At 46.2% G+C, this 13,877-nt stretch overlaps 1 protein-coding gene across 1 annotated transcript in view; it reads left to right on the plus strand.

Annotated features, from left to right (window-relative positions):
• The window catches only part of plxna3 (plexin A3), a gene marked incomplete at both ends in the record, with an annotated part of 37,477 nt that extends 25,863 nt beyond the window's left edge, over positions 1–11,614 (plus strand). Inside the window, 9 exons of the mRNA XM_083657023.1 lie at positions 1,308–1,467; positions 4,833–4,936; positions 5,496–5,592; positions 5,692–5,769; positions 7,507–7,619; positions 7,862–8,031; positions 8,194–8,406; positions 9,367–9,517; positions 11,519–11,614. Of these exons, the coding sequence (XP_083513149.1) occupies positions 1,308–1,467; positions 4,833–4,936; positions 5,496–5,592; positions 5,692–5,769; positions 7,507–7,619; positions 7,862–8,031; positions 8,194–8,406; positions 9,367–9,517; positions 11,519–11,614 (1,182 nt within the window). The remainder of the gene's footprint in view (positions 1–1,307; positions 1,468–4,832; positions 4,937–5,495; positions 5,593–5,691; positions 5,770–7,506; positions 7,620–7,861; positions 8,032–8,193; positions 8,407–9,366; positions 9,518–11,518) is intronic.
• Between the last annotated feature and the right edge of the window lie 2,263 nt (positions 11,615–13,877).

Raw genomic sequence — 13,877 nt, forward strand, 5'->3', positions numbered from 1 at the left:
TTTCCCCAAAAAATAAAAAATAAAATAAAAAAAAGTTTTTACTGACTTTTACTTCCTCGAACTTATTTACCAGATAGTCCAAGACTGGACGGACCAAATGAACCCTTATGCTCGCTCGCTCACTCTCACTCTCTCTCTCTCTCTCTCTCTCTCTCTCTCTCTCTCTCTCTCTCTCGCTCTCTCTCGCTCTCTCTCTCGCTCTCTCTCTCGCTCTCTCTCTCGCTCTCTCTCTCTCTCTCTCTCTCTCTCTCTCTCTCTCTCTCTCTCTCGAGTCTCACACACGCACACAGGAATCACAGGCAGCTGCTCAATGGCCGCAAATGCTGCTCAATGCACAAATGGCCGCTCATGATCGTCACTCACTAACGGACTCTGTTTACTGCTAAATAGGTGACTATACTATAAATACTAAACGTGATTTAGCGCTTCCTTTCATCAGTTTGACTTGAAACAATGTCACAGGCTGGGAAAGGGTCTGATCTAATGTAAACAAGCAAAACATGAAAGTACGTCCGAGTACGTCTTTGGCAGAGAATGAGTTAAGAGTTAGAATTTCTTCAAAGGTTATTTTTTATATTGAATGTTCCGCTTCCTCTGCTCCCCAGCAACACACCTGTCAAGTGTCAAGTGTCAAGTGTCAAGTGTCAAGTGTCAAGTCGATCAGACCAACGGTTCATCAGATATGAGACACATTCAGAGGTTCATCGCTTTATAAATTAGTGTGATGGAAAACAATCTCCCTCTCTCTCTCTCTCCCTCTGTCTCTCTCTCTCCCTCTGTCTCTCTCTCTCTCTCTCTCTCTCACTCCCTCTCTCTCCCTCTCTCTCCCTCCCTCTCCCTCTCTCTCTCTCTCTCTCTCTCTGTCTCTCTCTCTGTCTCTCTCTCTCTCTCTCTCTCTCTCACCCTCTCCCTCTCTCTCTCTCCCTCCCTCTCTCTCTCTCTCTCTCACTCCCTCTCTCACTCCCTCTCCCCCCTCCCTCTCCCTTCCTCTCCCTCTCTCTCTCTCACCCTCTCCCTCTCTCTCTCTCTCTCTCTCACCCTCTTCCTCTCTCCCTCTCCCTCTCTCTCCCTCTCTCTCTCTCTCTCACCCTCTCCCTCTCTCTCTCTCACCCTCTCCCTCTCCCTCTCTCTCTCTCTCTCTCTCACCCTCTTCCTCTCTCCCTCTCCCTCTCTCTCCCTCTCTCTCTCTCCCTCTCCCTCTCCCCCCCCCCTCTCCCTGTCTCTCACTCCCTCTCTCTCTCTCTCTCTCTCTCCCCCTCTCCCACTCTTCCCCCCCCCCTCTCTCTCTCTCTCTCTCTCTCTCTCAGACTCTGATGTGTATTCCTCCGGAGGGCGAGGCGGGCACGGAGGTTCCGGTCAAGGTGTTGAACTGCGACACGGTGACGCAGTCGAAAGACAAGCTGCTGGACGCCGTTTACAAAGGAATCCCCTTCTCCCAGAGACCACAGGCAGACGACATGGACCTGGGTAACACACACACACACACACACACACACACACGCATGCACACACACAGTACACACACACAGTACACACACACACACACACACACACACACACGCGCGCACACACACACACACACACAGTACACACACACACACACACACACACACACACACGCGCACACACACACACACACACACACACACACACACACACACACACAGTACACACATACACACAGCACACACACACACACACACACACACACACTACACCAGTGGTGCCCAATTTGGGGCCCGCGGGCCAAGTTTGGCCCGCGCTCTGTTTGTTTTGGCCACGGATTTGGGGGAAAAAATGCTTTTTTTTCCTTTTTTTTTTGCATGCCAGGCCAGGCCTGAGTGTGAGAGCAATTCAATCAATAGACAATAACATTGGTGTGTTCAAAATGAGATATTCCAGTAAATATGGCTAAAACAGATTCAAACATGCAAAAAAGGCAAAAAAAAAATTGCCGCCGGCCTTAATTAAAAACATTTTTTGGGGGGGATGGGGGGCCCCCCTAAGAGCTTCGCTCTATATTGAAATGTTATTTTCGATTTAGAATGTTAATTTTCTATAAAACACAATACATTTTAATGTAATTCCACAACATTTATTTTTGGCCCTCGGCCCTCCACCCAGATTGAGTTTTGGCCCTTCATGGGAAAGAATTTGGGCACCCCTGCACTACACACACACACATATACACACACACATATATGGTAAACACACACACACACACACACTTACAGTATATACACACACAAAGACACACATGCACAGACATTTGCAACACAAATAACAGTCAGAAGAAATGGCTAGATCTGTCGCTAGATTTGTCTCTTCCGGTCTCCTAAATGGCCGTGGCTTTCAGCTTGTGATTGGCTGTCTGTCTGAAACGTCATTGGCTGACCAGTCTCCTAAATGGCCGTGGCTTTCAGCTTGTGATTGGCTGTCTGTCTGAAACGTCATTGGCTGACCAGTCTCCTAAGGGGGCGTGGCAGTGCCCAAACCTCCGTGGCACAGATACAGGAAGTGACTGGAAGTTGGGGTGTCTATCTATATAGACCAAATCAGCTGGGATGTTTACATTTACTTCCGGTTACCCCTGGTTCCGGTTACCTCCGCACAAACTGAGGTGTTGAAGACAAAAACAGACAAAGAAGACAAACATGGTTCGTTCGTGTTGTGTTGTTGGTGTCCAGTGACCATAAAGAGCAGGTCAACATTTGGATTATTCAGAATTCCCTCTGCAAAGGGCAAACATGAGCTAAGAGAACTCTGGATTCGGCGGCACAGGCTTACTACAGCTACAACATCCGGGTTCCGAGCTGTATCCGAGCGGCGTCAGTAGCCTCTGTCTGTAACGTAACGTTAACGAGTCTGCAAAAAAACAGCGAGTTTGACAGTTGTAAACAAACGTTATTAGCTAGCTAACACATAAAACAAACACAGAAGAAAGGCTAGATACATCGGACAAGCATGTTTACCAACCGTTTGAACATTTAACACATTCACTGCCAGCAGTTTTTTTTTTTACTGTAGGTAGCTTCTGCCAAGGTTTTCTTTTGAGGATTCTGGCTCATCTTTCAAAAGCCGAGGATTATTTTCTGCTAAGATTTTGTGAACACAAAATATCTCAAAAGAACTAATAGAATGTGTGCTTTCTCTGTCTAAAAGAGTTAGTTTATAGAGTTAGTAGTTATGTAGACATTAGCAGTTGAATACAGCATGGTTTCAGCGTCTGAAAATTTAAGCTGAGATAAATGGCTTTTTGTGAAATTCGATAGAACAGTCACTTTAACCATTTATTTTTGGCGTAAGACGTCAGACATCTAAACAATAGTTTTGAACAGTAATTTCCTCCATAGCAGCAGGAAACCCCCCTCTCCTTCAAACTCCTCCCTCCGTGTGTGTTCTCCTCCCTCCGTGGCTGCAGCGGTACAAGCGAGGCTCTGCCTGTCTGTGCTGCCTGGCTGCTGGCGGCTGCTCTTTGGGCGAGTCTGCATGGGGCTCGTTCGTTTCGGTTGTGAGCTCAGCTGGAATGAAGCTGCGTGCGATTGTGGGCTTTCTGCCGGTGTTTCAAAGTGTGTTGCACCCATAATCTATTATGCAAATTTGCAATCCCCCACCGCCAGCTCTCAGCGCGAAAGCGAAAGCGTTTTCGCCAATCCATTTTACAGTATGAGAATGGTTTCCTCGCGCGTTCCCCTGCAGTTTTGGCTCGGCTTTTTCTTATCTGGAGAGCACTGTCGCCACTTAGTGGGTCGGTGGAATGGGTTGTACACGTTCGGTGGCTCCCATATTTTTATAGGAGACGTGGGGGGCGTTGATCCACGTCCCACCGTCAAATTTTTTTTTTTTTTTTTTGACGAGATATCTCGTCCACGGCAGTCAAGCGTTGGTTTCTGCTTGACAAGATATCTCGTCCACGGCAGTGAACGTGTTAAATTGAAAGTAGTCGGCCGAAAACAACGAGAGAGTTTGACAGCATTTATTTGACAACACGCAAATTTAAACCTGCCGCCTTCCCGAAGTGGTACCCGGAAGTAATGTTGTTTACATGGTGACGTCACGGTGATTTGGTCTATTAAAGGTCTCTGTATAAAGTCCTCAGCCTTTGGGGACTTTACATTAAAGGCTATGTAGTCTGATATAGTCCATCAGTTTTTGGTCAGTTTTCTCAGTTTTTGACTTTTTGTCGGTTTTGATCAATTTTTGTCCGTTTTTGTCAGACAATTAGAGGGTGTGTTACTGTACATCACCTGACGGCACTTTATACTGTGATACTGACTGTGTGTGTGTTCGTGTGTGTGTGTGTGTGTGTTCATGTGTGTTCGTGTGTGTGTGTGTGTGTGTGTGTGTGTGTGTGTGTGTGCGTGTGTGTGTGTGTGTGTGTGTGGCCCGTATTGGCAGTCGCTCAATATGGAGAAGGCGCTGCTTTTTGTACCCTTGAAATTGGATGCTGTCCCTTATCTTGTATTACAGTATAACTGTATGTCAATCTGCCTTTGTCATCACCCTGTGCGGTATTATATCTTCTTTGTATGCATTATTGTGGTCGCCAATTAGGCACTCTTGTATCTGACCAACTCCCAACATCTGATTGCATTACTAGTGTTTATGTCCTTTGTACTCTGTATCTATGTGGACATAAATAAATCATTTAAATGTGTGTGTGTGTTCGTGTGTGTGTGTGTTGGTTCGTGTTTGTGTGTGTGTGTGTGTGTGTGTGTGTGTGTGTGTGTGTGTGTGTGTGTGTGTGTTCGTGTGTGTTCGTGTGTGTGTGTGTTGGTTCGTGTTTGTGTGTGTGTGTGTGTGTGTGTGTGTGTGTGTGTGTGTGTGTGCAGAGTGGCGTCAGGGCCGGCTGACCAGGATCATCTTGCAGGACGAAGACGTGACGACGAAGATAGAGAGTGACTGGAAGAGACTCAACACACTGGCTCACTACCAGGTACACACACACACACACACACACACACACACACACACACACACACACACACACAGTCACACACACACACACACACACACACACACACACACACACACACACACACACCACTATCAGGTACACACAAACAAACACACACACACATACACACACACACACACACCCACACACACACACCACTACCGGGTACACACACACACACACGTCACTACCAGGTAGGTACACACACACACACACGCGCAGACACACACACCACTACCAGGTACACACAAACACACACGCACGCACGCACACACACACACACATGCACACACACACACACACACACACACACACACACTATTTAAACAGCATGTGTATAGGAATGATTCGGGACAAAGCTTTTTGATCAGTATAACGAGGCGCTGAAGCATTTAATATTCTGAGCTGCAGTGACTCCTTCCTAACTAACTCATGATTGTGGTGTGTATCAGGCCTGTGGATGTAGTAATACTTGACTGACTGGTTTACTGACTGAAGTGACTGCTGATTGGTTGATTGATGTGTCATCTGTTGCTAGGTAACAGACGGCTCTCTGGTAGCGCTGGTGCAGAAGCAGGTCTCTGCCTACAACATCGCCAACTCCTTCACCTTCACCAGGTCACTGAGCAGATACGGTACGTATGTACGCACACACACACACACACACACACACACACTCCCTCTCTCTCTCTCTCTCTCTCTCTCTGACACTGTGTCTCTCTCTCTCTCTTCAGAGTCGTTACTGCGGACGTCCAGCAGTCCAGACAGTCTGAGGTCCAGAGCGCCAATGATCACCCCAGACCAGGAGACAGGTACTGTGGAGGAGAGAGAGAGGGGGGGGGGGGGTGTCTGAAATAAGGTACTGTGGAGGAGAGGAGGGGTTGGATGGTTAGATGTCTGAAAAAAGTACTGTGGAGGAGAGGGGGGGTTGGATGGTTAGATGTCTGAAATAAGGTACTGTGGAGGAGAGGAGGGGTTGGATGGTTAGATGTCTGAAAAAAGTACTGTGGAGGAGAGGGGGGGTTGGATGGTTAGATGTCTGAAATAAGGTACTGTGGAGGAGAGGAGGGGTTGGATGGTTAGATGTCTGAAATAAGGTACTGTGGAGGAGAGAGGAGGGGTTGGATGGTTAGATGTCTGAAATAAGGTACTGTGGAGGAGAGAGAGGGGGGGAGGGGGGGGGGGGGGGTCTGAAATAAGGTACTGTGGAGGAGAGAGGAGGGGTTGGATGGTTAGATGCCTGAAATAAGGTACTGTGGAGGAGAGGAGGGGTTGGATGGTTAGATGTCTGAAATAAGGTACTGTGGAGGAGAGGAGGGTTGGATGGTTAGATGTCTGAAATAAGGTACTGTGGAGGAGAGAGGAGGGGTTGGATGGTTAGATGTCTGAAATAAGGTACTGTGGAGGAGAGGAGGGTTGGATGGTTAGATGTCTGAAATAAGGTACTGTGGAGGAGAGAGGAGGGGTTGGATGGTTAGATGTCTGAAATAAGGTACTGTGGAGGAGAGAGGAGGGGTTGGATGGTTAGATGTCTGAAATAAGGTACTGTGGAGGAGAGGAGGGGTTGGATGGTTAGATGTCTGAAATAAGGTACTGTGGAGGAGAGGAGGGGTTGGATGGTTAGATGTCTGAAATAAGGTACTGTGGAGGAGAGGAGGGTTGGATGGTTAGATGTCTGAAATAAGGTACTGTGGAGGAGAGGAGGGGTTGGATGGTTAGATGTCTGAAATAAGGTACTGTGGAGGAGAGGAGGGGTTGGATGGTTAGATGTCTGAAATAAGGTACTGTGGAGGAGAGAGGAGGGGTTGGATGGTTAGATGTCTGAAATAAGGTACTGTGGAGGAGAGAGGAGGGGTTGGATGGTTAGATGTCTGAAATAAGGTACTGTGGAGGAGAGGAGGGGTTGGATGGTTAGATGTCTGAAATAAGGTACTGTGGAGGAGAGGAGGGGTTGGATGGTTAGATGTCTGAAATAAGGTACTGTGGAGGAGAGGAGGGGTTGGATGGTTAGATGTCTGAAATAAGGTGCTGTGGTTAACAAAAGTTTATGAAACAGCGACTTTTGTGTTCAGCAACCTCAACATGAGACTCAGCCTTCACTCTTCATTCTGAGTCTGGAAGGAGCACACCAGTATGACGTTTCAGGCTCCGCTAAAATGGCCTTACAGCTTTCAATATAACGTCGCAATAACAATAAAACAGTACATACCTCCCGCATAAGGTTGTTATCTGAAAAGGATGGTAATCGGTATTCCCAAATATTGCGTAGGTTCCAATACCGAGCCCTTATAAACATGCCAGATTACCATTCTTTTCAGATAACAACCTTGTGGTGGATGTAGATACTGTTTCATTGTGATTGCTACCTCAGTGAAGATGTAAGGCCATTTTAGTGGAGTCTCCAACCTCAGCAAGATCATCTTCACAAATGAACACCACTTTTGATTTTTTTTAACGTTTTCTGAAAATCGTGATTTTTGGCGTGCGTGCGTGCGTGCGTGCGTGTGCGTGTGTGTGTGTGCGTGTGTGTGTGTGTGTGTGTGTTGTAGGGACTAAGCTGTGGCACCTGGTGAAGAATCATGAGCACAGCGACCAGAGAGAAGGAGACAGAGGGAGCAAGATGGTGTCCGAAATCTACCTGACCAGACTGCTGGCTACCAAGGTACGCAACACACACACACACACACACACACACACACACGCGCACACACACACACACACACACACACACACGGCTGGCTACCAAGGTGTACCTCTGTCATACTCTTTTAATTTCTTTATTTTAGGATTTTCTGTAACGTGCGTGCAATATGGAGCTCTTATCTTACTTTGTTTCGTGTTGACATGAAAGTCATTTTTTTGTAATGTGAATCTTGTCTGTGTTGTTTGTGGCTCTGCCTCCAGGGGACGCTGCAGAAGTTTGTGGATGACCTGTTTGAGACGGTGTTTAGCACCGCCCACCGTGGCTCTGCGCTCCCATTGGCTATCAAGTACATGTTTGACTTCCTGGACGAGCAGGCTGACAAGCGACAGATCACCGACCCGGACGTCCGACACACGTGGAAGAGCAACTGGTGAGAGAGAGAGAGAGACACACACACCCAGACATCAACTGAAAGTCTCTTGCCGCATCCCATTTGTACTGGGAACTAGGAATATCCCAGTTCGAAGGTCAGGAACGCCCCATGTCCTGTGTCTCACTGTCTCTCTCTCTCTCTCTCTCTCTCTCTCCCCAGTCTTCCTCTGAGGTTCTGGGTGAACGTGATAAAGAACCCTCAGTTTGTGTTTGACATCCATAAGAGCAGCATCACAGACGCCTGTCTGTCTGTGGTGGCCCAGACCTTCATGGACTCCTGCTCCACTTCTGAGCACCGTCTGGGCAAAGACTCTCCCTCCAACAAGCTGCTGTACGCTAAGGACATCCCCAACTACAAGAGCTGGGTGGAGAGGTACGCTAACTACTTATAACTACAGATAATTAAGTTTTTTTTACAACCTGGACCTTATTTCCAGCGTTAAATATGATTTTTAATTCACCGTGATACCTTCGGTTTGATAAACAATCTGTTTTGACCTGCGAGCTGAAAACGAGGAATTGGGGGAATGTGAAATGATTCTATTTATGTCGTGTATATAGCTTATTTTCCGACACTCAGCGGCTCATATCCTTATTATATCATACAGACAATGAGAAAAATACTGATCTATTTACCTCGGTGCTACGGCCTCAGCCTGTGGTTTGCTGTCTGTCACATTGGTAGAGATATAGAAGATCCCATTCCACCGCTGCTCAGGTGTAATCCACGATGTTACTCCAGATCTGCTCAAATAAATACCTATTCCTCATATAGGAACCCCTCACCAAAACATGCAATATCCTGGTTGCTGAAGTGGTGCCTCCTCTGGTCGTTCGGGGCGCCTGGTCGGAGGGAGGGGAACTGGTTGGAATAGCGTGATCCTCCCACGTGCTATGTCCTACCGGTGAAGATTCCTCTGTCAGGTGAAAAGAAGCGGCTGGCTAACTGCCCATGTCTCGGAGGAAGCATGGAGCCAGTTTCGGCTCTCCCCAGAAAGGTAGAGGGTGGAGCAGCAACCAGGATAAATACTTTAAAAAAAATAGCACTAATGGGGGATAACAATAAGATAAAAAATCTGGGAAAAAAAAATTAAGGAAAAAAAAAACGTGCGGCCATCATCTCGATAACTAACTAATGAGTCAATTAACAGTTTGGGCAAACACAATCAGTACTGTAGAAAGGTAGTTATCTTTTGAAAATAACCTTAAATCATTTACATTTAACCTGTGGGTGTGTGCATGTGTGTGTGGGTGCGTTTGCGTGTGTGTGTGTGTGTGTGTGTGTGTGTCCCTGTGCACATGTGCGTGCGTGCGTGCGTGTGTGTGTTCTCAGGTATTACCGGGACATATCGAAGATGCCCAGTATCAGCGATCAGGACATGGACGCCTACCTGGTGGAGCAGTCCCGTCTCCACGGCAATGAGTTCAACACACTGAGCGCGCTCAGTGAGCTCTACTTCTACATCAACAAGTACAAGGAAGAGGTGAGGGGCGGAGCTTCATCTTTTGATGACATCACAGTCAGCGTTGGGAGATAGCTATATTTCTATCCAAAGTGAATTTCAAGAAAACTTTAAATGTTCCCAATAAATGAAGGTAGGACTTCAAAGTCTAGAACTATATATATATATATATATATATATATATATATATATATATATATACTAATTTTCAGGACCCATGACTCGACTTGACTTGAGCACTGATGACTCAGACTTGGACTCGAGCATTCATGCATTGGGACTTAGAAGTTGAAGACGAGGACTCAGACTTGTTATGATTGTTTTTGTAATAGGCCCTAATCATTTGGCATAAGATATTAATTAGGGATGGGCGCGAGTACTCGGGTACTCGAGCACTCGTTCATAACGTCAGTATTCGAGTAACGTTTCTGCTGTTCGGGTACTCGCCCCACTCCCCACCCCTTTAAAAATGGTAGAAGATCTACGCACGCATCGTCATGTGGATCTGGCAGCAACCAGCAGCAACTGCACGGCCGGGCATCAAGTAGGCCAGAATGTACAAGTATGTCATCCGCTTTGTTGCTTTCAAAATAAAACGCTTATTGTAACCTTATTTATTTTGAGTAATGCGTGACAGCCACAGTTTCACGCCATATAACAGCACAACGAGTATTTTGATACAAGGTTTGCTGCTTCATTCATTGAAATACCTTTTCTCCTCCAACGTGCATCAATAAGCTATTTACTTTTGTTTAAGTAACATTATTTTGAAAGTTTTAACCGGACGTTTTCCAGCTCTTCCCGAAAATGGTGACTGGAGATAATTCTCCCGAATGCACGCTTCTTCATAGCGCACGCCCGATAAAACTCATTCAAAACGTTGCACTAGTTTACTGACTACACTGTCGTTTCCCATAACGTTAGTCACAAGAAATAATCACTTTTTGGGAGACAATCGCATCATGGTGATCACTATTCAGCAACAATGGACATGTATTGGAAATCAAATGCCTTCGCTTGTTTCACGACGTGTCTGCTCCAAAGCGTTAATCCAACCATCGGAGATACTGTCTAAAGGTAGTAGGTAATATCACAGTCAGTCCCTCTCCTGACAAAAATGCTCCAGGTAGCGCTTTTTCCATGCAAAAATGCAAACGTTATGTGTGAACAGCCCGATACACAGCAGATTACCCCAGCTCAGTCATTACCATAGTAATCACACAGCCCGCACGAGTACTCGAGCACTCGTTCATAATAGAAGGAGAGTACTCGACTATTTAAATTGCTTAAAATGCCCATCCCTAATATTAATACATGACATTATTACATTTTGTGCAAGGACACACAGGTGTGTTCCACCTACATGTGGATTCACACTCATGTTCAGTAACTGCGGACTCGGACTCAGGTAATGGGGACTCACTCGAACATTGGGGACTGGAGACCCGACTTCAACACTGGTGACAGTGGAGGTCATGGAAGAAGCAGACCATACTTGAGTTTGTTGAGCAGTTTGTTTAGCATCATCTTGGGATATGGGAATAGAGCTTAGATCAGACCCACAAGAAAACACCAGAACCTGTGCACTTTCTGTCTGAGCCCGGCACGGCGCGTCCTATACCCTGCATTTATGGACCGTTTAAAAAACAGAGTTTTCTTCGTCAGTTGTCAGTTTATAAATAAACTAATTCAGAGTTTTTTAAATGACAAAGATCTATTCAGAATGACGTGCGAGATCTTAGTGAATAGCCCTACTGCCTCTCGCAAAGGACTGCAAGTGTGCTGCCATAGGCAGCGGAAACCACACACTTACCTTTCAAATCGTATCCTTTCATTGACTGTTGATAAAAAACAGAATTGACACAAGGAATTAACAAGCAGACTTTGTGGATTACAAAGAAATTTGAATAACAGAAATCTGTTCAGAATTATGCTTGGCATCCATGGTTGACCATCATTGTACAGCCCTCAATTGATTGATGTTTTGAGGCATTTGAGTGAAATTCTGTCCTCTCTCTGCAGATCTTGACGGCGTTGGACAGAGACGGGTATTGTCGCAAACACAAACTGAGGCACAAACTGGAGCAAGCCATCAACCTGATGTCAGGAAGCAGCTGAGAAGAGGGGAGCAACGCACGCGCGCACGGATGGGGGGAGGGGGAGTAGAAAAGGGGATGGGGGATGTTTTTTTTTTTTTTTTTCTGAACTGTTGAACAGTCAGCTTGAACGGCTCTGCGTTGGACTGAACATGCAACCACAGCTCCGGCCCTTAAGCGGTCAATCCATCACTAATTGATTTGTTAATTGATAGATTGATTGATTTGAAGACTGGGTGACTGGGACCCCAACTACTTCCGTTAGGTGGTACGGTGGCCAAAACTCTGATTCTGATTCGATTTGGATGCATAAAATGTCGCTTAAAACTTGAACGTCGACATTCTCGGCAAAAACGAAAACCTTCTGGATGCATCGGTCGATTTGGATTTGGATTCACTTCAGGTGTGAACAGGGATCCGAGCACTTCGAAACCTAATCGCCTGTCGCCGCGGCAACCAGTCACGCTAATGGCAAGGGGGCGTGGCTGCAGAAGGATCTGGAAACTAGGTTGAAGATTTTGAAGGTCGAGTCAAGTTTCAAGGGAAATGGATGCGTCAGTCAGGAACTCAGGATTCCTGGCCTAGTCTAGAACTTTCTAGAAGTTAGGTCAAAGATCAAAAGGGCAGGTCAAGTTTTCAGTCATGGAAGTAAAACAACTGAATTTAGTTAACCTGTATCGATGCAGTTAACTAGACCTTGAAACATTTGACCTGGACTAAAGGATCTAGAAGCTAGGTTGGTGACCAGAAGGTCGGCTCAAGCTTTAATGAAGAAGAGGGAAGCTTCTAATCTAAACTGATGTCCTCCTCATTTTGGACATTTGCCCAGACCTTTAAGTCCATGGTCTAGTCTGGAAGGGTCCAAGTTAAATATAAGAAGGTCCAGCCAAGCTTTAAGGAAGGAAGGGGAGCTTCTGAACTGATTTGACCTGACCTTAGAAACTTTGGCCTAGTCTGGAAGGATCGAGGTCTCGGCCCACATAGAGGCTAGCTGATGATCAGTAGGTCCAATCAAAGTGTTTTGACCTGACCTCAGAAGCCTCAGCCTAGTCAGGAAGTTGAACATCAGAAGCTGGAGTTGAGCTTTAAGGACGGAGGAGCAAAGTCCTACATGGATTTGACCTGACCTCGAGCTTTAAGGGAGGAAGCGTCCAAATTGAAATGTCATGATATTGAAACACTTGACTAGACCTGGGCCTTCTTTTCCTGGTCTGGAGGATCCAAGTTGCATATTTAAATGTTCTTTCAAGCTTGGGGCAATTTGACTCGGCCTTGGACTGTTCCTCCTAGTGGTGTGAGGAATTAGAAGTTTCTATGTTGCTGTTTAAATAACCACTCAATGTTTCTCTGGACAATCACTCTGTACCACAGCACACTGAGCCCGATGCCTACCGACCGACCAGTACCTGTGTCCATACAACCCTTCTCCACCTTCCTCTCCTCTCCTCTGTCCATCCTCCTCTCCTCCCTTTCTCCTCTTTCATCCGCGATTCCCTCAAACTTCTCCTTCAACTCTGTCCTCCCCATCTCTTTTATTTTCCCTTCTTCACTTCTACTTTTCTCTTCTCTCTTCTTCACCCACCTGACCTCAAACCCTGCCCCATCATTGGTCAGTCCCGCTGGCCTCTGGCCTCCTTATTGCCAGGAAGACTCTTTTAGTAATGTACTGCCCGACCAATCAAGACTGTGGAATTCGCCAGAATCGTGAATAATTAAGTAGAAGAAGTAAAGCGAAACAAATACCGAAACACGTTTGAATACATTCCAGTGCAGGCACATAGGCAAGGTCTGTCAATTAGCAGGTTGACTTGAATTGTTTGGAAGTAAAGAACTTCCGAAATGAAGGAACATGGACTGACCGGCGTAACGAACCGGGAAAAGGTTCTGCTTTCAGGACTGGGCTGGGACAGAAACTCTGGTTTTGTCGTCGGTATCTACAACCGAATAATGTATGGACCTTGCACTCAAACACACACACATGCACGCACGCACGCACACACACAGCCATGCTATACAGCGCCATGCTTACCGTGCCCAGGGGAAAATACTGTGCAGAGCTACAAGCCAGTGCCATGAAAAGACCGGACCGGATCGCGTTAGAAATGGACCGGACTTGGACCAAACCCGGATCGAACCCGGACCGGAGTACACCGGACCGGACTCAACTCAAGAACTCTGTTTTAAGACTTGTGGCCATAATTGTGTAAAAAAAGAAGTAATAATATTGATGAAATATAAAACAAAAGAATACAAAAAGGAAAAAAAAATATTGAAATGTTAACATG

This window comes from Poromitra crassiceps, assembly GCF_964638095.1.
Source record: "Poromitra crassiceps genome assembly, chromosome: 20".
NCBI lineage: Eukaryota > Metazoa > Chordata > Actinopteri > Beryciformes > Melamphaidae > Poromitra > Poromitra crassiceps.